This window comes from Salmo trutta, chromosome 7 (assembly GCF_901001165.1).
Source record: "Salmo trutta chromosome 7, fSalTru1.1, whole genome shotgun sequence".
NCBI classification, from domain to species: Eukaryota; Metazoa; Chordata; class Actinopteri; order Salmoniformes; family Salmonidae; genus Salmo; species Salmo trutta.
This window is the reverse complement of record NC_042963.1, coordinates 21,339,498-21,367,494: the sequence shown is the minus strand read 5'-3', so window position 1 is coordinate 21,367,494 and position 27,997 is coordinate 21,339,498. Positions and strand designations below refer to the sequence as shown.

The 27,997-nt window shown below is 41.8% G+C and overlaps 1 protein-coding gene across 2 annotated transcripts; it reads left to right on the top strand.

The window, feature by feature from the left end:
- Window positions 1–26,237, top strand: LOC115197124 (neuronal acetylcholine receptor subunit alpha-7). 2 transcript variants are annotated; one of them, XM_029758363.1, is made up of 10 exons: window positions 1–274; window positions 4,632–4,771; window positions 6,783–6,827; window positions 9,891–10,000; window positions 11,551–11,630; window positions 12,981–13,148; window positions 14,894–15,088; window positions 21,603–21,689; window positions 23,170–23,279; window positions 25,612–26,178. In XM_029758363.1, the coding sequence occupies exons 1-10, from the start codon at window positions 220–222 to the stop codon at window positions 26,176–26,178; spliced, it is 1,557 nt and encodes a 518-aa protein (XP_029614223.1). In that variant the 5' UTR covers window positions 1–219. The 2 variants fall into 2 exon arrangements, with proteins under 2 accessions (XP_029614223.1, XP_029614222.1); XM_029758362.1 differs by lacking the exon at window positions 4,632–4,771 and having other exon boundaries at window positions 25,612–26,237.
- Window positions 26,238–27,997: the final 1,760 nt, after the last annotated feature.

Below are 27,997 nucleotides of genomic sequence, written 5' to 3'. Positions count from 1 at the left end.
AGGAAGAGCACCCGACCAACCCCCCTGGAGCACAAATCCAAATCCGTATCTTCGCATGTCAAGCCTCGTTATCAGCTATTTTCAACCGTTTGACAGGCGTTGTCTGGGATGCCCGGTGACTTTTTGGCGTTTTTTAATTTTCGGTGACTGTATAATAGTGGTCTCGGAACTGTCACATAGTCTAGGCTATCATAGGAGGCACATTTGGTCTGTCATGCAATGGAGGCTCGGATTTTTACCCTGTATTTACTTACCATCGTCTGCTTGTTTCACGGTAGGCAACGTTGTGCATGTGTTATCATAATGTTATTATAGTGAGATTTTGAATCCGTGGGTTAGATGTTCATTGTCATTTACAAAGAGGGCTTTGTCAATTACAGAAAGAGCTAGTCTTGATTCGGTTATATGAGAAACTTAGAAGTGTAGCTTCTTCTGACATTGTTTTAGCCTACATCGACATAGATTTATCTTCGTGGCGGGCCAACCATTATTCGGCCATTGACAGCATCAAGGACAAGGTCCCTCACCTGTGTACACTTTCTACATTAAACAGTGCGCCTTGCAGTGTTGCGAAGCAAGAGTCCCCACTTAAATCTTAGACATAAGTTACATTCTTATTATTATTTAACACACTACCCCTTTTACATTGTTTAAGCTAAAAACGCCGTTCAAACTTTTAAACGTGCAAACTGGTCTGGTTTGAGTAGCTTGCATACAACTTTTTGGATCTCTTTTTTTAATAAGCTTTTTTGTCCTCCAACTTTCATGGGATTTCCAGCAGCATTTTTAAGGGCCCATTGTGACTTCATGACTCCCAACATTCTGTTCTATTCACTGTAAACAATGTAACCTTTGACACAAATCAGCTACTTTGGCCACTCTTCCAACAATTTACACCAAAAAAGTTTACTTCTCTGCTATTCAAATCTGAAATCGATATTAAAATATATTCTACCAATCTAACAATATAGCTGTATTAGTAACCTCATTAACAAATTATTTTCCAACTTTTTGCAAATAACTGACATTTTGACCACTTTCCCAGCACTTTAGACACAAATGTATATGGTTTGACACCTTGGTCTACTTCTCTGCTTTTTACATTTGGAATCAGAATAGAATAATCTTCTACCAATCAAAAGTTACAGCTGTTTCTCAGAGTGGCGAAAAATTAGCTAGCTAACGTCAGCTAACCGCTTTGTCATGTCTCTTCATTGAACAGCCCAAAAGGAATGTTGCTATGGAGACTCACACACGTAGAGGAGTGCATGGGGTAGTGTAGGGAGAAACGGACAGACGAGAGACAATCCACTACTAATGGAAGAAGTTGCTGTATTTGTTACTGTATTTGTAATTTCATGTTTAACAATCGGGTCCCGGTAGAGTAGGGCCTGAACCTCGCTGACATGGGCAGGGCTCGCGCTAAAATATTATGCCTTTCTGCTTTTCTTTTCTTTCAAACCTCTGACCAGTTTCCCGACAGGTTAGACAGAAACTTATGACTTCTTCCTCGACTTCACCTCTATTCAAGCTGAAATGGTGATCACGGTTAGCCTAAATATTTTATTTATTGGATAGAACTATAGCTAGGTATAAGTAGGTCTACATACAAACCTATTGTTCTACATAGTTCTTCAACTACCACAAAATGTATTTTAAAGAGCTGTCATCACTCGATGCACCATCATATTTCTCTCCCCCAAATAATATCCTAAAACGTTCTAATACCTTATGAGTTCCTTCCTTCCAGCACAACAGCAAGTCTTCAAATTCAGAAAGCAAAAAAAAAGTTGCAGAACCATGATTTATTTTTTTCTTGTTTCAACACGGACTGCAGTTTTTTGATGGACCACAACAACCAGAAACAGGATCTTAGGAAAGCTAGAATGAATCAATGAATGAATGTATTTGCAGCAGGGAAAATGACAGGGCATCTGACTTCACTTGAGTAAAAAAAAAAGTAAACTTCTACCACAAAAATACTTTTAAAGGTCCAATGTAGCTGTTTTGATCCCATTTCTATGATTGTTTTCAATCAAAATGATCAAAAATAGCTTCTAAGCAAGAATTTAGCTCTGAAAACAAAACAATTAGCCATTATTGGCAGAGAAGGTTTGGAACTCTTTTTCTTATTGGTCTGTTGACCAATTTACCGCCTGATGATGTCACCAGGCAAGCCAAGACTCCATCCTACCAAAACAGGCAAATGTTTTAGGCAGTCTTTTCAAACAGCTCTTACACTAAAACGGCATTAACATCATTTTCACAAAGTCACAGTATTATTCCAACCTCATAGTATACACTATATACACAAAAGTATGTGGACATCCCTTAAAATTATTCTATTTCAGCCACATCCATTGTTGACAGGTGTATACAATCGAGTATACAGTCATGCAATCTCCATAGACAAACATTGGCAGTAGAATGGCCTTACTGAAGAGCTCAGTGACTTTCAACATGGCGCGGTCATAGGATGCCAGCTTTCCAACAAGTCAGTTTGTCAAATTTCTGCCCTGCTAGAGCTGTCCTGGTCAACTGTAAGTGCTGTTATTGTGAAGTGGAAACGTCTACGAGCAACAGTGGCTCTGCCGCAAAGTGGTAGGCCACACAAGCTCACAGAACGGGACCGCCGAGTGCTGAAGCGCGTAGCCCGTAAAAATCGTCTGTCCTTGGTTGCAACACTCACTAATGAGTTCCAAACTGCCTCTTGAAGCAATGTCGGCACAAAAACTGTTCGTCGAGAGCTTCATGAAATGGATTTCCATGGTCGAGCAGCCGCACACAAGCCTAAGATCGCCATGTGCAATGCCAAGCGTCAGCTTGAGTGGTGTAAAGCTCGCCGCCATTAGATTCATGTTCTCTGAAGTGATAAATCACGCTTCACCATCTGGCTGTTTGTAGCATAAATCTGGGTTTGGTGGATGCCAGGAGAATGCTACCTGCCCAACTGCATAGTGCCAACTGTAAAGTTTGTTGGAGGAAGAATAATGGTCTGGTGTTTTTAATGGTTTGGGCTAGGCCCCTTAGTTCCAGTGGAGGGAAATCTCAACACTACAGCATACAATTACATTCAAGACTATTCTGTGCTTCCAACTTTGTGGCAACAGTTTGAGGAAGGCCCTTTCCTGTTTCAGCATGACAATGCCCCCGTGCACAAAGTGAGGTCCCATACAGAAATGGTTTGTTGAGATCGGTGTGGAAGAATTTGACTTGCCTGCACAGAGCCCTGTCCTCAACCCCATCGAACACCTTTGGGATGAATTGGAACGTCAACTGCGAGCCAGCCCTAATCACCCAACATCAGTGCCTGACCTCACTAATGCTCTTGTGGCTGAATGGAAGCAAGTCCCTGCAACAATGTTCCAACATCTTGTGGAAAGCCTTCCCAGAAGAGTGGAGGCTGTTATAGCAGTAAAGGGGGGACCAATTCCATATTCATGCCCATGATTTTAGAATGAGATGTTTGACGAGCGCATACATGTCCACATACTTTTGGTCATGTAGTGCATCAGCAGGTACAATTTACGCCTCTTAGAGCAAACAAGTGGAAACTGAAAGGTGCAGATCTTCTGATCAGCAATGAAGTGGAAAACTCAGTTTCAAAGGTAAATGATGAGGATGTATTTTGGTATTTTTCCCCCAACCTAATCTCATAGACTAGATGTAACATAGTACAGTAAAGCCAAGATTTGTGATATGTTACATTTGGTATGGTGACACAAGACAGAATTTTACTTAACCCTTTTAGATAACCCTTCCCCTAACCTTAACCCTTTAACCTAATTCCTAACCTTAACCCTAACCCCTAGCCTAGCTAACATCAGCGTTAGTCACAACAAATTGGAATTTGTAACATATCATATGTTTTGTAAATTCATAACATATTGTAAGTTTAGCAAATTCGTAACACATTGTACATTTTGCAAATTCGTAACTTATCATACGAAATGTATCATGGACATCCACAAATGAATACATACCATACGAAACATAACATATCATACTAAATGGAATGATAAAATGTACGTACAGAATAATACGAAATGCTCTGACACCAGGTTGTTTTTCTGGACTGCAGTACCTTGCCGTTTGAGCTGATAGTTGCGGTCTTCTCTACAATGTAAGGAGAAGAGACAGACTGATGTGTCTCCAGATACGTGAAGCAGATGAGACCGGATGGGGTTCAAGACCAAAAACAGACAATAGAGATTATTTTGTTTGCCTTATTTATAGCTGTATAGCTTTGTATGAAATTGCACACCAGTATCAAATTCAAAAATGTATGCTGTATCTTAAAGCCTTGACTTTACTGAATGTGTGAAAAATTGGCACTACAAAAATAAATGTTTTCTGTTATACTGTTTTCTAAAGTTTTTCGGAGTTGGAATTTTATCAGATCTCTGTCCCACCTGGCACAGACTTCAGTTCATTGTCTAGTTTTGATTTACATTTGGTTGAGCTTTTATTTATTTTTCCAGACCGTAACATACAAAATGCAAAAAATGTAAGGGTTGCAAACTGCGGGTGATGGGATGTCGGTGTCTTTGACGTGTGTGTGTGTGTGTGTGTGTGTGTGTGTGTGTGTGTGTGTGTGTGTGTGTGTGTGTGCGGGCATGAATGGCCCCTAGTGTCTCTACAGGGACAGCACCAGCGCAGACTGTACAAGGACCTGATGCGAAACTACAACCCTCTGGAGCGTCCCGTGTTCAATGACTCCCACTCGCTCACCGTACACTTCAGCTTCAGCCTCATGCAGATCATGGATGTGGTGGGTCTGATGAGCCATCTGTCAACCCATACACACACACACTGTTAGCACGCAATGAAAGAAACACTGACAACATCACCTTAACACATAGTGATGGATATATCAGATCTCCCCTCCGAAGCACTAGAGATGATATCAAACACACACACACATACACACTCTCCCTGTGATAGGATGTGTGAGCCACATTAACAAGACTCCCTGTGCGGCTGTGTTTCCCGGTCGGTGCTCAGCTCGCCCACAGTGCTGCTGAGAGAGGCAGCAGACCTTTTTCCCCCCCTGTGTGTCTGATGCACTCCCCCCTGCCAGGGCACTGCCAGCAGGGGAGCTGAAACAACATACGGCGGCTACCTCTCCACCATTACACCCAGCATCTGACAAAACCAACGTTCCCTGGGCCCACAGAATACCACTGTTTTTCAAAGTATCTACGTATATGTTATTGAGGAGATAAGAAAGAGGAAAGTGAGGATTTGTGGCAAAGTAGCAGTAGTTGAGGGATTTGAATCCACCCAGTCACAAGCACACCGTCTTGGCCAAAATCATACTGTTGTGTCAGAAACAGCCTCCCTGCTTGGAATGTATATCATACTGGTGCTATGGAACTGTCTGTGCGTACTGTAGATCTATAATCTAGATGGGAGGAAAGCACAGGCAGAGAACGGTGAATGTGCTGAAATGATCACTTACCATGGAATTGGAAGGGAGCGTGTTTCCCAAGTGAAAATCACAGGCAGAGCATTTTGACAAATGTGACATTAGTGAGTGATTTTTAACAATCTTATTCCAACTTTTCATGCCTACTGTTCTCTACGATACTACTCTTGCTGCTTCTTTCCTAATTGCACTGTAAATCTTGTAAAGGCCACAGTGTGTGCAGGCTTTTGTTCCCACCCATCTCTAATACACAGTTTTAAATGATACTACTTAAAATACCACAATTAGTTGAAAGGTGTGTTTGTGCTGGGCTGGAACAAAAGTCTGCACACGGGCTGTAACAACGGTTAATGTAATAACACTGGCTATTACATTAACCTTTGTAACAGGGGCCCTCGAGAACAGTTGCCTATCCCTGGTAAATAGCTACACTGAATAATTCATTGTCATTCTTTGTTTCACCATTTATACTCTGTTGTTGGTGGAGATTGTGTTTTGGGGGGACCCCAGCTGTGTGCTGCGTTGGGATTAAATGAGACCCTATTTCGTGCAGTGGGAGCCCTGCTGGATTGGGAAACATTAGTCACAATTCACTACACGTGCCTGCTCCCATTTACTTCTAGCTAATCACATTTTAGGGTACAGAGCACATTGCATCCATGATTATACAATATTACATGGATGATTTAAGATGATATATATAATATATTGTGAAAAATAAAAAACGTAAGTAAACAAATATACTTTGAAAAGTTCAAAAAATAAGTCATCAAATCAGTCTGTGAGTCCGTGAGCATGAGGTTCATGTTTGTAGCTACTGCAATTGGCCAGTGACCATTTATGGAGCCACACAGTTGAGCCTTCCTGGAACTCCAACGCCAACAGCTGGGGTCTGTGGCGGCTGCAGCGTTTGCCCATAAACAGGAAAGAATGATATGCATCCACTGGTAAAAGTTGAAGTATGCCGCATTACCCACCGTCCAGCACCCACAGACCAATAACCTTCCCACTTTTAAACAACATTACCTCCAGGTCTTTTCATCTCAACCATTGCTTTGGAGCAGCTTGTGTCTTTTAATAGAAATGCTTGGCTGGTGTTGTTATGCAGATTCAGTAGCTCCATGTTTTGCTCCCTGCTTGTGAGAGGATTTAAAATGCAGGACATTTATCAAAGTGACGTTATTCATAGTCATTTGCCCTTTATCGGCAAGTGGCCATATCTAAGACGGATTACAGCTAGCGAAAAGTCCTGTCCCAGCAAGACTTTTATTAAGTGTGGCAGGTGGAGCGACAAATTAGAATATTTTCTAGCATTGGTCGGTGACAGACATTGATTGTGTTTGTATGTTTACAGGATGAGAAGAACCAGGTCCTGACGACCAACATCTGGTTACAGCTGGTGAGTTCTTTCATCAATCGAACCTTGAGTCTAAGAGTATGTGGCATGTGAAGATATGCATCAAAACAGACAGAGGTTCATATCAAGACACTTGTCCTCCATCACCCCCTTTCCTTCTCCCGGGTAGAGTGTCTTTGTGATCATCAGTCCTCCTTTATCGAGTCAGACAGTTAGGCCCCCCTGTATATCAATGAACACTACTAATGCTCCTCAATTACCAAGCAACAGTACATTTTAAGGGTCATGCTCAAGAACGTCCTTAGACGATCTACTACACCTAACACGCTTGATGGATATGTCTGTCAGCTCTGCCCTTTATCCCAAAAACTTCCCCCTACACCCTCCCCCCCATCCTATCCCCCTCATCCTTGACAAACTGGCCCTCAGCTCCATTCCCAACCCTCACTGGGATAGGGGAGTGCCACTACATTAAGAAAATTAAACCGTGCTCTCACAGACCATTGCAGATGGGCTGGCGAGTGCCAAAGGGACAGTGCCTAGATGGACTCAGAAGAAAATTGTGAATCCATGATAAGTGTAAGCCTTTAGCCAAATTATTTAGTCGTTTTTTTTCTTCAACTTGGCTCCGAAAGTATCTAAATGAATTGGCTTCTCCCAACCCTAGTATTTGACCTAGATAAATAGCTGTCGGATAAAAAAACTAAAAACTCCCTCTACAGCGGAAAAGGACGCGCGATGCTCGCTCTGCTTCTACTAATACTGCATTTCCCTTTTAGACACTCCATGTGGAGTTGAAAGGCTCTGTCAGGCTTGTCTGTCAATATGGTGTCAGTTTGAATATGTTTTTGAAGTAAGTCGTCTATAACCTTCCCTGAGTTTTTTACTGAATGGTGTCACACACATTATTATGTGGTACACTACTCCACTCGGCCATTTTGTGAACTCATGTCCCCTTTGGAAAAAGCCAGTGTCATTGCTAAAGCTCATACAGAATGTATTTTTTGACGGGTGCTTCTTTTTTTTATACTAACAAGCGCTTTTATTCTAAATAAAGAATGACAATACAATTGTATGTTTTTAACAGACAGACATTGACATGGCAGAACATGCTCAAAAGCCTGGTTCCTTTTGCACCTTTGGCAGTGATGGGGTGGAAGACTTGTGCTTTTTCCAGTTCACATAAAGGACATTATAGCAGATTATTAGCAGTTCTAAGCTACTTTTATAATAATAGTATTGGTTTTTACGTAAATGCATAATGACAAAACAGTACAGTAAAGCCATGAATACAAATACTGTATGTAAACAAGTTTTCTTTTCTTAAACCCATTTCATACAGCTGCTCAAATTCAATTAGCTTTCTTATCAGTATTGTGAATTCCCAGAATTCTCACGGTCTTACGAAAGTTGTGTTTAAAATTTAGAGAAGCAACTAATCCCTTCCTAACATCTCACACTCTTTATCCAGTGAGAAAGGTTGTTTTATCCCCTCAGGCTCAGCCATACCTTTCTCCAGCACATTTTGTTTGTTAAATAGCCTCCAGTGCGAAGTAGTCTTTTAGCTTAATTTGATTTTAAGGGCTCAATGAATTTCCTTGCTCCCTCTCTCAATGTTTTGGAAAGCGATCCACCCAGGCTCTGGTGCTGGAAGTCTGTATTTTGAGGGGAGAGATGTCTCTATGCCCCGAGCTGTGGGTATTTTTCAAATGTCAACATCCGTTACTGCGGCTCTTTAAAGGTTTCATGCTGGCAGAGGGAATGATTGAACTTGCATAAATAGCCCACCAGAGAAAAACATGATCTACAGCGTGAATTCCCATCCCCAGCAGATGCCTCCTCTCTGGTAATTTATTGTGCATATTTACTGCGCGGCATATTTCTGACAGCATAAAATGAATTTACATGTGGGAGTTAAGGAACACTTTTGAGTGAACAGAGATTATTCACTCTTAGATGTTTTTTTTTCACACTCCCCATACATAACTCTCCTGAAGCTGGTTAGCCACTGTGATGAAACAATGCCTTCTGCCACAAGATAAGTCCAAGATAAGTCCATTTAAATGACCCACTTATGTAATCCAATTTGGACTCCTCTCATCGAAAGTAAATTAAGCATACCTGTCCTTTGCCAGAGAATATTTATGAGGATGATTCCATTGTCAGAAGATAATTATATAATTAGAGATAATGATTAGAGAAAGAGAGAGCGAGTCAGTGAGCCTCCAACGAAACTGAGAGATGCTCACCAGAGTGGGGTTGTGGTGTGCTGCTCAAAAAATGTACTCCATTTGGAGAGGAAGAGGCCAGAGTTATAGGCCCGTCTTCTGTGTGAGGTCATTCGGTAGAAATACGAGGTCTGGGCAGACCGCTCAAGTCTAATAATATACCTTACCGTGCCTGACCAGCCGTTCAAAGTGCATAGATATTTAACACGGATGTTCCACAGTCATTGGGAATTTGTACTTTTCTGTATGCCTCTCTCTGTTCATTAGCTAGGTAACCTTATACAGTTACCCTGTGGGCAGATAATTAGGTCCAGATATACTGAGCATTTGTACCAAGTTCACAGTTAAACTGTTTTTTTTTCCAGAGGAAATTGACCAAAGAATGTAAAACAAAAATGCCAAATTTGTACCAAGTTCACAGTTAAACTGTTTTTTTTTCCCCCAGAGGAAATTGACCAAAGAATGTAAAACAAAAATGCCAAATAAGAAGGAATAACACAGCGTGAAGACATCATTTAATCCGTGTGTATATCAGACAATATACCACGGGTATGATGCAAAAATACCTGTTTATTGTTCTATTTATGTTGGTAACCAGTTAATAATAATAAGGCACATTGAGGGTTTTTGGTATATGGCCAATATACCACGGGTAAGGGCTGTATCCAGGCACTCCGCTTCTGGCCTTATTGTTTAATTGAACCCTATTGCACCTGGTGCAAATGATTATGTAGTTAACCTGGACCATGTCTCACAACACTTGTAAGTGTCAATCTCTACAATGGGTAAATAACACACTTGATTATAACACATTAGTGTTAAGTCTTATTCTGAACTTCCTCCAGTGTTTCCTAACCTATCTGTGTGGTCTCCCTAGTACTGGACTGACTACTACCTGCAGTGGAACACCACAGACTACCCTGGAGTTACCAATGTCAGGTTCCCTGACACCCAGATATGGAGGCCTGACATTCTCCTCTACAACAGGTACGTACCGCTACTCATACATCATGTATTGGGGGATTAATTCAGTGTGTCGGCTAGCTAGCCAGTAACATTTACTGTTATAATTTGGATTTAACAGAAGGTGAACCATTATCCATTTGATGCACTTGTGTGTTGTGTTGTTTTTCTTCATTCAATGCCATTCATTCAACACAATTGCTATTCAGCGAGCTGAATGTGTTGCATCTTATATCAGAGCCATGATATGTTAAGTACATCAAATAGATGAAAAATAGCTTATTTGCCTGTCATGATTTATATTTCTTTGTTAAAAACATCAATGTGACGAGAGTGCCTATGCTATCAGTCGAGGCTAGCCTGGATATGCTTCCTTATGCTGAGCAATTGTTGTGGAGAGCGTCAGGAACGGAACAGAGCTCCATTTGCATTTAGAGAAGGAGGCCTGATCAAAGATAAGCTCCAATAACTGTCAGTAGTCTAACGAGCGGGGGCGATATCAGAGGCAGAGAACATTGAGGTCCTGAAGAATGTAGAGACGTTACAGAGGAACATTTTAATTAGCACACAATGTTCTACTGAATTGTTTTTCTGTGTAGACTATCAAACGTATATTTTTGCAGGTCAGATACAGGTGACACGTTTATTTGAGAGAAACATATAAGTAAATAGAAAAGATGGATAGTTGATGTCTGAGTCAGATGCTGGTAGGCGTATCTTTTTTATGAAGAGATACTTTCACCTGTACTGCTGTGACTGTATCTTGCAGTGCTACAGCTAGCCAGATTAACATGGATTTATGTTGGAGAGAAGCACAGACTGATACATTATCAAAGTGGGGGCCACTGTGCAGCTCTTTATTTGTTTGTGTGTGTGTGTTTGTGTCTGTCGTTGTCATTTCTTTGTGTATGGGCTGTCTGTGAAGCAGCTGAGCCTGCTTAATCTGCACATGCTCGACTCTGCTCATTCACATTCTAATGCAACTTCTTCACTAGTGTGTGTGTGTGTGTACAGTGTAGCGTGTGTACAGTATAGCGTGTGTACAGTGTGTTAGTCTGTGTTAGTCTATGCCAGGGTTCCAGAACTGGCAGCCCTTAGGGGATTTTATTTGTCCCCCAATGTTTTCTATTGTTGGACATAAAAGACTGTAAAAATACCAGCAAATCAGCTCCATGTATTCCCACACATAATAGCTCTCTAGATATATGGGATCGTATACAAATGTAAGCAAGGTTTGAAATGATTATGTTTTAGTCAAATATGATATCTGTTTGGGCCTCTTGCGGTAAATTTGACGTCTACAAATGATTTGTATTTATGTTCCGGACCCCTGACCATCCTCTCAAAAAAAAATTGGCCCGCGGCTGAATCTAGTTGATGATCCCTGGTCTATGCTATTTGTTTTGTACTATGCTGAGTAACTATGATTTACACAGCCCTTGCGCCAGGCAGTGACACCCCAGCTCTGCTGAGCTCTTTACGGTCTTGTTTTCCCACTAAAGCTACAAGGTTAGATTTTATGTGCAAATAAAGCGCTGATGGATGCTAACTGCTAATCTGTGTCCAATGCTCAGCGCTGACGAGAGGTTTGACGCCACCTTCCACACCAACGTCCTAGTCAACTCCACTGGCTACTGCCAGTATCTCCCCCCAGGTAAGCCTCCTTAACTTCTCCTAGATCACAGGGGGAGGTCCATTCTCCTTATTCTCCCTGCAAAAGCCTCCACTGGTATATATCAGTTGGCCTTGAAATTGTGTCAAAATGATATAGTGGTCAGGAAATAAGCCAGGTCAATTTGGTCAGAGAGGTCCCTCTGGGCCAATAAAAGAAGCCATGAAAAGTTAAAAGCCATGATGATGCAATCACTCTGCTTCCACTATTCATTTTAGTTTTTTTCTGCTCCCACAAACAAAGGCAGTGGTGCCTGTGATGATGAACCTCCCAAATCTAATGGATTAAGTCACGCAGAGCTGATTAACTAGATTCTACACAACGCCATGCCGAATTAGAAGACGTGAACCACTGTGGGTGTGTGTCGAGTGGGGCTGGCTGACACATGGTCTCCGTCTGAATATAGAGTGCAGTGTAGTCAAATTGCTCCCTATCTGCAAATAAGTCTGTAAATCAGCTTTATGACCTTTAAGAATGTCATTACGACAGGCATTGATTCATCTCAGAGTTATGAACGAGGCAGTGACTGAGATGTGGAAATTGGATGCAGGAGGGGTAATGTCTCTATAAGCTGTCACAACCCTCTCCCATGTCTACCCTACCACCTAGTTTGACCCCATCTTCTCTGACCCAGTAATGTCACCTCCGGGATGTAGACATACAAGTCCCTGACAGTATGTCACCAACAGGGGACCAGCAGGACCTACGTGTAAGGAAGGTGATCGCAAAGGGCACCCTGTCTGAGTATCTCCCTCCAGCTGACTGCAGGAATGAGAGAAAAACACAGAGTTGTAACTGACAGAAATCAATAGAGCCACAAACAGCTGCATCACGATAGACAGCGGACATTAATTACTTTGGGGTCTGGATGGACGAAGAGAGGGGGCTATGCAAAACATGACAGCCGACCTGCTATCAACGACTAACTAATTCAGTCAAATAGGCCATTCATAAATGTCCAGAGAGACCCTTATTGCAGGGAAAAGTAATCCAACGTAGGCAGAAGGGCTGCGGCGGAAACGCTTTGCAGAAGCTTAGAGATTGGGAACAAATTACATTTTTCTGCCATTTTGTTTTGTGGGGGATCCAGGGCATGTAAATCAAAGAGCCTTGTCCCAATCCATCATGCTCAGGCTGCTTTGGCTCTTGCTTCTTCTCACCCTCTCATATCAACCGTTTTGGAGTTCCCCAGGGCTCCGTTGTTGGCCCCCTTATAATTAGGGGGGATTATTATTAATATCCCTATTTCATCCCATCCTTCCATTCTGTTGACCATTTATTGATGTATTGCTTCACTAACAGTTTATACAATTAAGCAAATTTGCTGCTTAGGAATCTTCAAGAGCACATGCTACATCGACGTGCGCTGGTTTCCCTTCGATGTCCAGCGCTGTGACCTCAAGTTTGGCTCGTGGACGTACGGGGGCTGGTCTTTAGACCTGCAGATGATAGAGGCGGATGTGACTGGATACATTGCGAATGGAGAGTGGGACCTCGTGGGTAAGTTCAGTCCCTAATGGCAGAGAGCCATAGAAAGCAGAGAGTCAAAGAGATGATAAACAAATGACTATAAGTGTGGATTATGCTCGAAGAAGTCTGAGGTTTGGTTCTATGATTACTATTTAAAATATCACACAGTTTCCTGTATGTAAGATCTATGCTGGACGTTGTGTGTGAACTAGGGCAGCTCTGAGGATCCACATTCATTGTAATAAAAAAAGAAAGTTCAGTCATGGCTGCTAGCTGCTAATATTCAAAAGACCAATGGCTTTGATGCCTCTAAAGACAACTGATTTTGAGGAATGGAACTGGATTTACATAAATCATTATATTCCTACATTTATTCAACAGCAATTAAAACTGTCCTGCTGTTATTTAGTGAACCCCCTGCAGGGGTGGGTTGGCAGACGCTTCCATGGAGCTCGTTGCACCTGGAGGGGGGGGTCGTCTCTAGGCACTATTTGCCAAATCAAGCGCAACAAAGTGTGACGGGCAAGTAGCATTTCGGTTTCCCTGACTGTTATAAGAGCCTTACCCTGATGTTTCTTTCGCATGCAGAGCTCTATTCAGAATGGGAATGAAACAAAAACACATGAGGCTTTACCACCCCTGATAGAATGGTTCTATTAGGTTATGTTTGCCCCCGCCCTCACCCTGGTCTAGGAGACCTTGGCTGTCTCCATTTTACATAGACGGAGGAGTCATGTTGGGGTCTAATGATTAACAAAGGCCTGTTCATCGCTCCCTGGGGAGCCAGAACACATCCGTGTGCTTCCAAGAGACGGAAATGAAGAAATGGAGAGGGAGCGATAGAGAAACAAAGAGATGATGGAGCAAGAGAGTGAAGAATGTGTCCTTAGGAGACCAACCAATGGAGCATTGAGGCCCCACGTAATAGAAATTGCAGGAAGTAATCTGGCCATTTCACCATCAACATGCTCTATGATTCCCTCCTATATGGGCATATACACAATCAAAACCAATGTTCTAAAGATCATAAGAGTAGTGAAGCATGTAAGAGGACTGTTCACAATATTCACTCCCTGATGTACTTTCTTGATAATAAGAGGCTAGTCGTTGAAGCCTGTTATTGGTGTGTTCTGGCAGTGATTATGTAAGAAATAATCAACGAGGGGCTATACGTTCTCTGGAAAATAATGCATGACGTGCAAGGTGTGTTCCACGATGTGCTAGCGGAGTGGAATAAACCTTCCACGGAGTTGCATTATTTTCCAGAGAAAGCATAGAGCCCTGAGTTGATTATAACCCTTTCATACCATGGCTATAATTTAACATATTTGCCACTATAAATATATTGCCAGTAGAAATGTGACAACATCCACTGAAGTAGCTAGCAAGTTTACTAGCTAGCTAGACAGCTAAAGTAGTTTCTCTGGAAACCAAACAGACTTGCTACCTTTGCTAACCAAACCTTCATCCTAGCTTGCTATTATAAAAATCGAATTCAACAATGCCAGTAATGTTTTCAGCTCAACTTTTGCGTTCAAAGCAGCTCAAACATAGAACATGTAAGAATGAACTTCATAGCTATTAAATTATACCGTGCAATTGTACCGTGCGTAATAGGGAAATAATGAACACTCTAGAATGCCCTTCAAGCCAATCAGAAACAAGTATTCAACAATGCCATGGTATAAGATAGTATAACAGTAAACATCTGTGTATACAATAAGGATGCATATGTGTGCATATACTGTAATTCTTTGTCCGTGTGTGTGATGCAGAGGTCCCCGGACGGAGGAACGAGCGTTTCTATGACTGCTGTAAGGAGCCTTACCCTGACGTGACCTTCACGGTGGTGATGCGTAGACGCACCCTCTACTATGGCCTCAACCTGCTCATCCCCTGTGTCCTCATCTCCACCCTGGCCCTGCTCGTCTTCCTGCTGCCTGCGGACTCTGGAGAGAAGATCTCACTGGGTGAGACTGGGGAGGGTGTGTGTGCGTGTGCGTGAAAGGGTTGTGTGTGTGAGCGGTGTTGGTAAGGTACATGATTAAATACCATGAGGCAGAGCACAAGGGTATGCTTTTCTTCTTGTGATGAAACAGGGCATGTTAGACAGCAGTGTACCCTACTATTATGGTCTGCTCTGTTGCTTTCTGTCACAAATGCGTGAGTAACATACGGAATGTTTGTGTGTTTGTGTGTCGAAATGTGTGGTGTCGTTGAATATTCATGTGTGTTTGTGTCCGTGCGTATGAGGGAAGTAGGTTTGTAAAGTGCACACTCTTGACTGGCATTCAATCTATACTAGCAGGACTGACACTTAGCCCAAAGGCCGTCTGTTGAATTCTAGGGCAACTAAACACTATCCCTTCACTCACCAGACAACCCACTCTGTCTACATGTCAGAAGAAAAATATTTATTTCACCTATAATTTATTATATTTCACTCTGCATGAATGTACTGTTATTACAGAACCAAACTTTATATACAGTAGAGATGTTTATGTATGTGAAGGTTTTTTACATAGATGTCTCTGTATAATTCATCCTATGCCATTTTGACTGATGGGCATGTCTGCAGTTTACCTAAAACAAAAGCAAAAAGCAATTTTGAAAAGGTATGCCTAAATACATTATTCATGCCAGTTGACTTGGCTGCATCTGATTTCATTCATCCACTTTGATTCATTTAGGTGGACTGGCTTTACACAGATCCCTACCTACAGTAACACACACACACACACACACACACAGGCATACACACACTGCCAAACTGAGTTAAAAGAGCATATGTTATCATCACACAGATAGCTTGTGACATGCTTAAACTGTATCTATAGGCTATAGATAGTTACAGTACAGTACCTAGCCTGTAACCAACAACAAAAAACTACAGTGCATAAAACACAACACATTTAGCCACTGCCTATGGGCACTGCCCTGACTAGCACCCAATCTTCCCAGTGATGGCAGAGGGGGACAGATATTTGCGGGGTGCATCTGTTAGAGCAGCGCTGCAGGGGCCAGTCCCCCAAGACCTCTATGCTGCTCTAGGCTGTAGCTGGGCTGTGGCTGTGGGCTGCCTGCTTGCCTGTCTGCCTGTCTGCGTGCATGACTGGGCTTGAGCTTTGGCTGGAGCCTCAGACCAGGTGAACTGGAAATGCCCTCTCTTGCCTGCCCAGAGAGACCTGGAGATGATTGTGTGTTTTGTGTTTTTGTGAGTCCGTGTGTGTGTGTGTGTGTGTGTGTGTGTGTGTGTGTGTGTGTGTGTGTGTGTGTGTGTGTGTGTGTGTGTGTGTGTGTGTGTGTGTGTATGAACCAGAATGAGTTCAACTACGTAGGACCATAATAATATAATTAATATTTAAATTCTATGTGTAGGATATAGGTGTTTAACATGGGTGTGGTTTTTTTCTTGTTGTATGCAACAAACCACATCGACAGTATGTTATCGTACAATTGATGACAAATACTATTTACAGGTACTTTTAGATGCTTCTAGTTTTCATAGTAAGAAACGTGGCTGAGCAAACAATAGAAATGTTACAAATTAGAAATGTTTTCTATTTTATTGAAAATGAAATCTAATTTACTTAAGTATTCACACCCCTGAATCAATACATTGTAGAAGCACCTTTGGCAGCGATTACATTTGTGAGGTAAGTCTCTAAGAGCTTTCCACACCTGGATTGTGCAACATTTGCCCATTATTCTTTTCAAAATTCTTCAAGCTCTGTCAAATTGGTTGTTGATCATTGTTAGACAATCATTTTCAGGCCTTGCATACATTTTTAGGAAGACTTAAGTCAAAACTGTAACTAGGAAATCATACTGAAACAGGTTTTCCTCTAGGATTTTGCCTGTGCTTAGCTCTATTCTATTTATTTTTTATCCTGAAAACACCCCAGTCATTAACGATTACAACCATACTCATAACATGATGCAGCCACCACTATGCTTGAAAATATGGAGAGTAGTACTCCGTAATGTGTTGAATTGGTTTTTCCCCAGGCATAACACTTTGTATTCAGGACAAAAAGTGTTTTGCCATATTACTTTAGTGCCTTGTTGAAAACAGGATGGAGAAATTTGGAGAAATTGTTTTATTATAAACAGGCTTCCTTCTTTTCGCTCTGTCAATTATTGTGGAGTAAGTACAATGTTGATCCATCCTCAGTTTTCTCCTATCACAGCCATTCAATTATGTAACTATAAAGTCACCATTGGACTCATGGTGAAATCCCTGAGCGGTTTCTTTCCTCTCCGGCAACTGAGTTAGGAAAGACACCTGGATCTTTGTAGTTGTTGGGTGTATTGATACACCATCCAAAGTGTAGTTAATATCTTCACCATGCTCAAAGGGATATTCAATGTCTGCTTTTTACCCATCTACTAGTAGGTTCCTTTCTTTGCGAGGCATTGGAAAATCTCCCTGGTCTTTGTGGTTGAATCTGTGTTTGAAATTCACTGCTCCACTGAGGGACCTTACAGATAATTGTATTTGGGGGATACAGAGATGAGGTAGTAATTCCAAAATCATGTTAAACACTATTATTGCACACAGAGTGAGTGCATGCAAGTTATTATGTGACTTGTTAAGCACATTTTTACTACTTGCCTTAACTCCAGGCTCCCGAGTAGCGCAGGGGTCTAAGGCACAGCATCTCAGCGCAAGAGCTGTCATTACAGTCCCTGATTCGGATCCAGGCTGCATCACATCCGGCCGTGATTGGGAGTCCCATTGGGCGGCGTACAATTGGCCCAGCGTCGTCCGGGTTTGGCCAGGGTAGGCCGCCATTGTCAATAAGAATTTGTTCTTAACTGACTTGCCTAGTTAAATAAAGGTTAAATAAATAAAAGTAATACTTATTGACTCAAGACATTTCAACTTTTCATTTGTAATTATTTGAAAAAGATTACATTAACCTAATTCCGCTTTGATATTATGTGGTATTGTGTGTAGGCTAGTCACAAAAACATCTCAGTTTAATCAATTTTAAATTCAGACTCTAACATTTAAAAAAATCAAGGGGTTTGAATACTTTCTGAAGGCACTGTATGTAAACTAAGATGTGGCATACAAATTGCTATATGGTTTGATAGGCTCTGGCACATACACATTGCTTATCCCTAAACAATTTATTATGCTCATAGTTAATGTAGAGCATATTGAGACAGTATTATAGAAAACTACATTTTCAAGATACTTCAATTAGCTACTTTAGCCACGTCTGCCCACTCTCCCCCTCCCACCTCCTGATTCACTGGATGACTTATGGTCTGAAATCAATATCTGCTGGCAATGAACTGACTTGAAACTCGGAGTCAAACTACAAGTAACATTTTCCCAAGTGATACCACGAGATAGTGTGTGTGTGTGCGTCTCTGTGTGTGTGTGTGTGCTGCGTGTGTTTCTGTGTGTCTGCATGCGTGTGTGTGTTTCCATTTGTGTCTGTATAAAATGTATCGACTGGATGCATCGAAGAATACAGGAGTGGTTAATGAGAGGAAAGCGCTCTATCCATCTTGATCCTTGGATCGCCTGGCTTTATTGATCCTCAGAGTTCATTACAAAACTTTGGGAAGTGTGCTGCTGGTGAGTCATAGCCCACTGTACACTGAAAAAAAGAAGGTTCTTCTTCAGCTCTTAAGGTTCCTTGGAGAACTCTTGTCCAATAAAGAACCTTTGAGCTAAGTGTGTGGGGGGGGGGGTTCTTAATGTTGCATCTACAGTCTTCAGAATTCGAAAAGGTTCTTGAAATGTATGGAAGCCTGCAGATGTGTCCCTTTCATAGAACACAGCAAATTGGCCAATGTTAACTGGTGTTGATTTTCAGTGTAACATTTCTAGTGTTGATTCAGGAGTTAAATTAACAGTCAGTGATGTAAAAGAATCCCAGTGTTGGTGTTAATAACCAGAGTTGAACCAAAACCATGCCCATCATTATCATATTTCCCAGCATGTTATTTTGCAGGTTTGATTTTTGAATTGTTGGTTTCAATATCTATGTTTTTGCATGTGCATTGATTGATTAATTCATTTTAGACTACTGAAATATAAATAACATAAATTGTTCTAAAATATTCCAATCTGTTACTTGGACTTATTGCAAAAAATACTGAAATGATTGTTCCAGTTTAGATGGTTTAGGTAGTCTCATATCTTAGTCTTCCCTACCCTGGCAGTCATTCTGAATGCAGGTTGTGGGTGAATAAAAATGGAAAATGTTGCATATCCCCACACTGTCTGGATTTCAATAGAAATTACACATCACTTTGCAAGCCAACATAATGTAACTTGCAGGCCTAATGTGGCCTGTAAACTAAGTTTCAGGCCACTGCGTTAGGGTAAAACGAGCCACTCAAAATAAGCCCTTGTGAAATATGTATTGTATTGTCTTAAAGAATGTAATTTTAATGATAACATATTCACATAGGATCTAATGGTGAAGGCCACAGGACTGAAAATGAATGAATGCAATAGCCATATCTCTGTCACTAGCAAACACAGTCATGGGTGGTACTGGTAACACTAAAATCCAATCAAAAGGCATGATAATCACTATGATACCCTGGAAAATATGCAAAAAAGGCTTAAAAACCTACAGCAGGGCTATTCAATCCCGGGCCTAGAGTGCTGAAACATTTCTGTTTTTTTCAGAGACCCTAAAATGGTTCCCTTATGGCATTGCTCTCAATAACCTTATTTGGTTCCAACTTGCACCTTTATTTTTAAGAGTGTTGGTTGAAGGGGTTTGCTTCTCTAGCTCTAGAACAGTGGTCACTAACCGGTCGATCATGAACTGGTTGATCTCCAAGGCATGCCTAGTCGATCGCCAAACATTTCTGTAAAAAATCCAAGGATAAGTCTTGTGTCCCTTTTTTTATTCGTCACACGCTGTTGGCAGTAGTTGCACCCGATTCAGCTGCCCTACGTGCCGGGTAGGCAGCGTGTTCCAATTTTAAACCATTTCATATGTCTGAAGATGCAAACTTCTTTCCCAGTGGGCCCGGGAGGAGCAAATCAAGTACACTATAGGCCTACCAGTTGCCAATCGGATGGCTCTGATTACCGTGTCTGCAATAAGGCAGCAGGCGTAAAATAAATCTATAGCAAAGTTGAGACTGTGAGATTTCAAAACGTTTAAAACCATGACTAGAGAGACAATCTGTCAACGAATACAGCAAAGAGATGCTGCTTTTATGAGTGAGTTCATGTTTCAGTTCTTACTCAGCACTATCAACACTTGGTATTCAATGCTTTTATAAGCCATAAAATGCCCGTTCTTCCTATTTCCACTCAGCGCTACAACAAGCAGTGCAGCAGTAATGAATGAGTAGGAAAGTGTATCTATAGGCTTGCGTTGTTATTATTAGCAGCTTGGGTCTTTTTTAATATTGAGGAATATTTCACTTTCTCTGGTCATAGGACTAACAACATGAATTTGTGCATGAGGCAGAAATAATGTAGTGTGACTCGAGTTTCGCCATCAGCTGGAAGATGGTGTCCCTTTTTGGTCAGTATCAGTGGAGGGACATTGAGAGGCAGACCCTCAGTCTGCTGCTCTCTCCCTTCGCTGAGACTGACCATCTGATGCAGGCTCCATCAGCCCAGTAAAATAAAAAAAAAGCAAATTATTTCAATATATGCTCACTCAGATTTATCACCGGTGTGATTATATAGCCTACCTCAAATGTTGAAATATAATTTTAAAACATGTTCTGAGAAGAACAACAATGCATTGGCAGGGCAATTCAAGCAAGAGGCATCATTACAGTCCATGGTTCGAATCCAGGCTGTATCACGTCCAGCTGTGATTGGGAGTCCCATCGGGCGGTGTACAATTGGCCCATCGTCGTCCGAGTTTGACCGGGGTAGGCCGTCATTGTAAATAAGACTTTGTTCTTAACTGACTTGCCTAGTTAAATAAATAAATTGTCTTAAACAGAATTTTCGGGAGATCAAGGTAGAGAAGTAATTTGCTCTTGCATCTTTAACCACAACAAGTAATTTCTCATCAGATCCTTCATTATCTCGTAGAACACTTGAAGTTTACAGGCCTTCCATTTACGTTCAGCCTTTCTAAGTTCTCTTCTAATGAATGAGCTACCCTCTTCTTCTAATTTGTACATTGGTTGCAAAATGGTTGAAAATAACATTTCTCTCTCTTTTACAAAAACCACAGTAATGACTATGATAACATGATAATAGCTATAATACAGACAAGCACTATGATGGCATGATGATAACATGATACTCACTATGATACCCTGATAATCACTATGATAGCATGATGATAGCACAATAATGACTTTGATAGCATGATAACCACTGTGATAACATGATGGTCACTATGATAACATGCACTATGATACCTTGATAATAACCTTGATAATAACTATGATACGATAACAGCATGTCTGGTGATGTACAGTCTTCTAATGGTCTGTCTGTCTGTCTCTCCCTCTTTTTCTTCCTTTCTCCAGGTATCACTGTGCTGCTCTCTCTAACTGTCTTCATGCTCTTGGTAGCTGAGATCATGCCGGCCACCTCCGACTCTGTTCCTCTCATAGGTATGTACTCAGGGAGACCTTCATCCTCACCCTACTCCATCTATCCATTTTCTCATCTGTCCGTTTCTCCAGCCATCTGTTCTTCCCAGTCATCCATTCATTCATTTCATCTATCCATCTGTCCCCTCTGTGTCACCACATTCGTAAGACGAACCGGCCCTCAATGACTGAGGTAGAAAGATCTGATGAAGCAGAAAAAGTGACACACACTCCTTTAAAGCGAAACTGGGTGGCACCTCCAAGTTCATTTGTCACATACAGTGACGCTACAGTATATAGTAGGCCATTAATTGGTTGGACTGATGAGATATAAGTGTGATCACTCACCCATGAAACCTGGGGTGTATTTATAAGCACCAAATGGAGGGAAGACATACTGAAACAGCAAGGGACTACCTGAACTTGGTCATTAATAAATGATCGTTTTTGTTATCCGTTGCAAAACGTTTTACCACGCTGTGCCCTAATGAATAGAACAACCCTGACTACTTAGCATCTGAGACCTCCGCGCTCAAGTGGCAGGCAGTCAGTCTGGCAAGCAAATGAAAAAATAGAGACTTGGCGTTGATTGCAGTGCCGCATGGGAGTATAGTTTGCAGTTAGCATAGATTGCAGTCTATTTTTATAATTTGATTAATATATATATATATTGATATTGAGCAATGCTCAAATCAATGGATGTGCGTGTGTAATCTTTTCCGCTAATGAATCTGCAGTTCAAGCTCAATGACTGTCATATTTTTACCAATGGCAGATATTTATATTCTTAAACATATTGATATCCTCATCTCAGCTATTTCCCTGCATGCCACCCAATTATTTCCACAGCATCTTCAAGCTATCCAATAAAGAGAGGCCAGATCCCCCCTAAAATGATATGATGGCCCATTTGGTCTCTGCCTTGAGGAAAATATTCAGCTTGCCAGGGCTGGCTCTAACCTTATCATACTATGTCTGTCATTGACTGACATATTTGAGGAACATTTGCACTACCAAATTTTGAAATTGCACCCTGTGTTGCATAGTCTAAGTATAGGGCAAGTCGGCCCTGCAGCTTGCCGTAGCGTTCAGAGAGATTCGAGATAGAAATGTTGTATTTTCTGCAGACATCCTTTATTAGCTACATTTCTATCTTCAACATTCTGAACATTGCGACCGACTGAACACCAGGCATGGTTCAGATGCTCATCTCTGAGAGGCTCTTTTTCAGGGCATACATCGGTATGCAAGAGCGTAAACCTCCTGTGTGGCTCAGTTGGTAACGGCATGGCACAAGTAATGCCAGGGTTGCGAGTCCAATTCCCAAAGGGATCACATATGTATGCACTCACTGTACTGTAAGTCGCTTTGGATTAAAGCATCTGCTCTGTGGCATATATTAACTCAATGTGCCCTTGGTCTCCAGCCATAGTATATAATCCTCTATGATTCCTCTGAGTTATGCCGTGCCTCTCTCTCTCTCTCTCTATCTCTATTCCAGCCCAGTACTTTGCCACCACCATGGTCATCGTGGGCCTGTCCGTCATCGCCACCGTCCTGGTCCTCCAGTACCACCATCATGACCCGGACGGAGCCAAAATGCCAAAGTGGGTGAGTCCGTGTCCGTCTTTCCATTCCCGCGTTCTGCATTCACTCGGAGCGCCGGATACACTCGGAATTCCGAATGCTGACATTCCATTAAGGTAGAATTGGACCTGAAGGTTAAGAGTTCTACATCAGCGGATCAGCGACTGCTCCTTGCTCTGAGGTGTGTGTGTTAGTCAGGGTTAGTGGGCAATTTGAGCATTGGCGTGAGAGGAATGCCAATGTGGTTTGAAAAAGAGGGGAGGGGAGGAGAGACTGCTGGCCAGGCTTGAAGGGTAGATGGAAGTGAGTGGAAAGGGCACAGAACTTTGGAAACTGCAAAAAATGTGGATGATGCAATTATAAGCCTTATTAGACATGATAAAGGTTCATACATGCTAATAACAAGATGTAAGCCATTATATCGACAAGTTACTAGAGTAGGAATGCTCATTTATTATGTACTGTGTGTGTACAGTATGTGTGTTGTCACATGTTTTCTGTGATCTGAACTTGTGCTTGACATAGTAATCTGGCTCATTACGGAATAAAACTTATATACAGTTGAATTCGGAAGTTTACATACACTTAGGTTGGAGTCATTAAAACTTGTTTTTCAACCACTCTACAAATTTCTTGTTAACAAACTATAATTTTGCAAGTCGGTTAGGACATCTACTTTGTGCATGACACAAGTCATTTTTCCAACAATTGTTTACAGACAGATTATTTCACTTATAATCAGTATCAGACCTCCACAAGTCTGGTTCATCCTTGGGAGCAATTTCCAAACGCCTGAAGGTACCACGTTCAACTGTACAAAAAAATTGTATGCAAGTATAAACACCATGGGACCACGCAGCCGTCATACCGCTCAGGAAGGAGGCGTTCTATTCATCCTACAGATGAACATACTTTGGTGCGAAAAGTGCAAATCAATACCAGAACAACAGCAAAGGACCTTGTGAAGATGCTGGAGGAAACAGGTACAAAAGTATCTATATACACATTAAAATGAGTCGTATATTGAAATAACCTGAAAGGCCGCTCCGCAAGGAAGAAGCCACTGCTCCAAAACCGCCATAAAAAAGCCAGACTACGGTTTGCAACTGCACATGCGGACTAAGATCGTACTTTTTGGAGAAATGTCCTCTGGTCTGATGAAACAAAAATAGAACTGTTTGGCCATAATGGCCATCGTTATGTTCGGAGGAAAAAGGGGGAGGCTTGCAAGCTGAAGAACACCATCCAAACCGTGAAGCACGGGGGTGGCAGCATCATGTTGTGGGGGTGCTTTGCTGCAGGAGGATCTGGTGCACTTCACAAAATAGATGGCATCATGAGGGTGGAAAATGATGTGGATATATTGAAGCAATATCTTAAGACATCAGTCAGGAAGCTACAGCTTGGTCGCAAATGGGTCTTCCAAATGGACAATGACCCCAAGCATACTTCCAAAGTTGTGACAAAATGGCTTAAGGACAACAAAGTCAAGGTATTGGAGTGGCCATCACAAAGCCCTGACCTCAAACCTATAGAATATTTGTGGGCAGAACTGAAAAAGCGTGTGCGAGCAAGGTGGCCTGCAAACCTGACTCAGTTACACCAGCTCTGTCAGGAGGAATGGGCCAAAATTCACCCAACGTATTGTGGGAAGCTTGTGGAAGGCTACCCGTAACGTTTGACCCAAGATAAACAATTTAAAGGCAATGCTACCAAATACTAATTGAGTGTATGTAAACTTCTGGCCCACTGGGAATGTGATGAAAGAAATAAAAGCTGAAAAATAAATAATTCTCTCTACTATTATTCTGACATTTCACATTGTTAAAATAAAGTGGTGATCCTAACTGACTTAAGACAGGGAATGTTTACTAGGATTAAATGTCAGGAATTGTGAAAAACTGAGTTTAAATGTATTTGGCTAAGGTGTATGTAAAAGTCCGATTTCAACTGTATTTTATGGAGCAGATATGAAATTAAATCTATATGATTTGAAAAATATTGTAAACTGATATTTTTTCTCTAAAACATGTATAGCTACAGTATACTAAGATAACATAATCAGAGTGAAAAGCCATGTTAAAATTTTCAGCGTCTGTGTTAGAATTGGGAGCTAATGCACAATGCTTGCATAGTGATCATCTCCTGTTCATGTTTCTCTCCTCTGGTGTTGATATTCTATTCTTGTCTCTCCTCCCGCTGGTGTACATAAACACACAAACACTGACACGCATACACACACACACTTTCTTTCTCTCTCTCTCTCTCTCTCTCTCTCTCTCTCTCTCTCTCTCTCTCTCTCTCTCTCTCTCTCTCTCTCTCTCTCTCTCTCTCTCACTCACTCATCCCCACAAAGACACGCGTGGTGCTCCTGAACTGGTGCGCCTGGTTCCTACGTATGAAGCGGCCCGGCGAGGAGCGTGTGCGTCTGGCCTGCCACAACAAGCATCCGCGCAACAGCCTCTCCAGTGTGGAGCTCAGTATGAGCCAGGGGACCCTCCAGCCCACCAATGGCAACATGCTCTACATCGGCTTCCGGGGCATGGAGGGCATGCACTACACCACCACCCCCGACTCAGGCGTCATCTGCTCCAGGCTGGTGGGGGCAGGGGACGAGGAGGTGCTGCTACCCGGGGCAGGGTTGCCCAACTTGGGCAACGTGGCAGGCGGCACCGGGGTGGGGGTGGCGAGCCCCGTGGACTCCGACATGTCCAAGATCCTAGAGGAGGTTCGCTACATCGCCAAGCGCTTCCGGGGCCAGGACGAGGACGAGTCGCTGTGCAACGAGTGGAAGTTTGCGGCATCTGTGATTGACCGGCTGTGCCTGATGGCGTTCTCTGTGTTCACCATCCTCTGCACCATCGGCATCCTCATGTCAGCGCCAAACTTCGTGGAGGCCATCTCCAAAGACTTCTTCACCTGAGCTTGTTGTGTTGGGGGATGGGGTGTGTGTGTGTATGTGTGTGTGTGTGTGTGTGTGTGTGTGTGTGTGTGTGTGTGTGTGGGAGGGTGGGTGGGTGGGTGGGGGTGTACATATATACACACAAAAGATAAACAAAAGCACACACGTACAGTCTCACATATACACACACACACATTCCCACTTGCACTCACACACATGTATTGTTTATATCCCAACACACATCTTTACCTATGACTTATATAAGCTGACAACCCCACTCTTCAGTATTTTCAAATTTTTCACATATATTACTGTATTTAGAGTGGCTATTATAATGGCACAACTTATAGCAATACAAATGTGTTCATCATATGTGGTGTGAATCTGTGATCAATTGAGATCTTCATCAACAATGACTGTGTATATATTAAGTAGCACATTGGGGAGGTTCCAGAAAGCAGGATCATTGAGTTAACCAGCTAGCTAACTGAAATCCATATTTTTGAGAAATATACACTTGAAATTGGCATAGTATATATTAATCAACAATCAAAAACGCATATTCAAGCTGAGCTAAATTAACCAAAAATTCAAGAGATATATATGATTGTTAATATGTTAGCTCGATAACTTTAGGATTTATTTTATTTTATCACAGGCTATTGGAAGAATACATGGGTCAAAATGTTTGTTCCAAAAAAGATTGGTGTTTGTAATGTTCATTCATGTACAGTACATGTAAAATGGAAAAAGTAGTTTCCATTGTTTATACCTTTCAAAGGAAATCTCTGTAACATTCATGCTGAGTTTCTCTCAATCTAAAGCTCGTTTCATAGATTTGCTCGAGTGAATTGAAGAGCCTGCCCCAATTGCAAAATGTAGATCATTTCTGTTTTCTTTCCTTCTGCATTATAAGTTCAATTCCCAAGAGAACAGCCATGTCAATAGTAATTGTAACATAGTGTTTTGGACTTGTGAGTTTTGTGCTATTTATTCTTTGTTTCACAATTACACTGCTTTGTGTCACTGACCCATTTGACATGCATGGAACCTATGACATTTGACGTAAGTGTTTGGACGAAAAGCGCATAATGAGGGAGTTCAGGTGCAGTGGAGTGCAGTGATCCCTAGTGTCACCCTGGAATGAAGGACAAGTTCTCCTCGAATACTTCAGGTGTGTATTCACCAGGAACCAAACGGCAAAGATCTAACTAAATGTGTCCAATAGAAACTCCTGTTTTCATTGGTAACCGTTTTTCCATTGCCAAACATTTTGCAGCAGTTTGCTACGTTGTGCAGTAATGAATACACCCCCAGGTGATAGCTCAATCTGTTTCAAAATGGTTTCATACCTTCTTAATATGACCCTGGCTTAGGTTTTCCATCGCCCTCTGTTCTCCTCAACTGTTCCTCTGTACTGTAAAAGCAATATGGGAGCCTTCCGCTCTTCCCGTCCAACTTTATCATTTAACCCTTAACCTTTGTAATTTATGTGCACTTGCATCCATGCCCAGAATACCCTTTGATCCGTGCACAAAAATAAATGTATTTTTCTAGATGTGATGTGTATGAAGCCTGCATTCAATTATTAATGTTTCTATGAATGAAGTGTCACAGGATGGAAGATTACATTTTTTACATATATTTTTAGGATTTGTTTTTTATTGGACAGAGGAGAAATAGACGGAGAGTGTGTCACGAAGGCAGTGGGCCGGATTCTAAACCACGACGATACTGGCTGTAGATGGTGGCACTAACCCACCGTTTTCCAAACTCGGTCCTCGGGACCCCAAGGGGTGCACGTTTTGTTTTTTGCCCTAGCACTACACAGCTATATTTG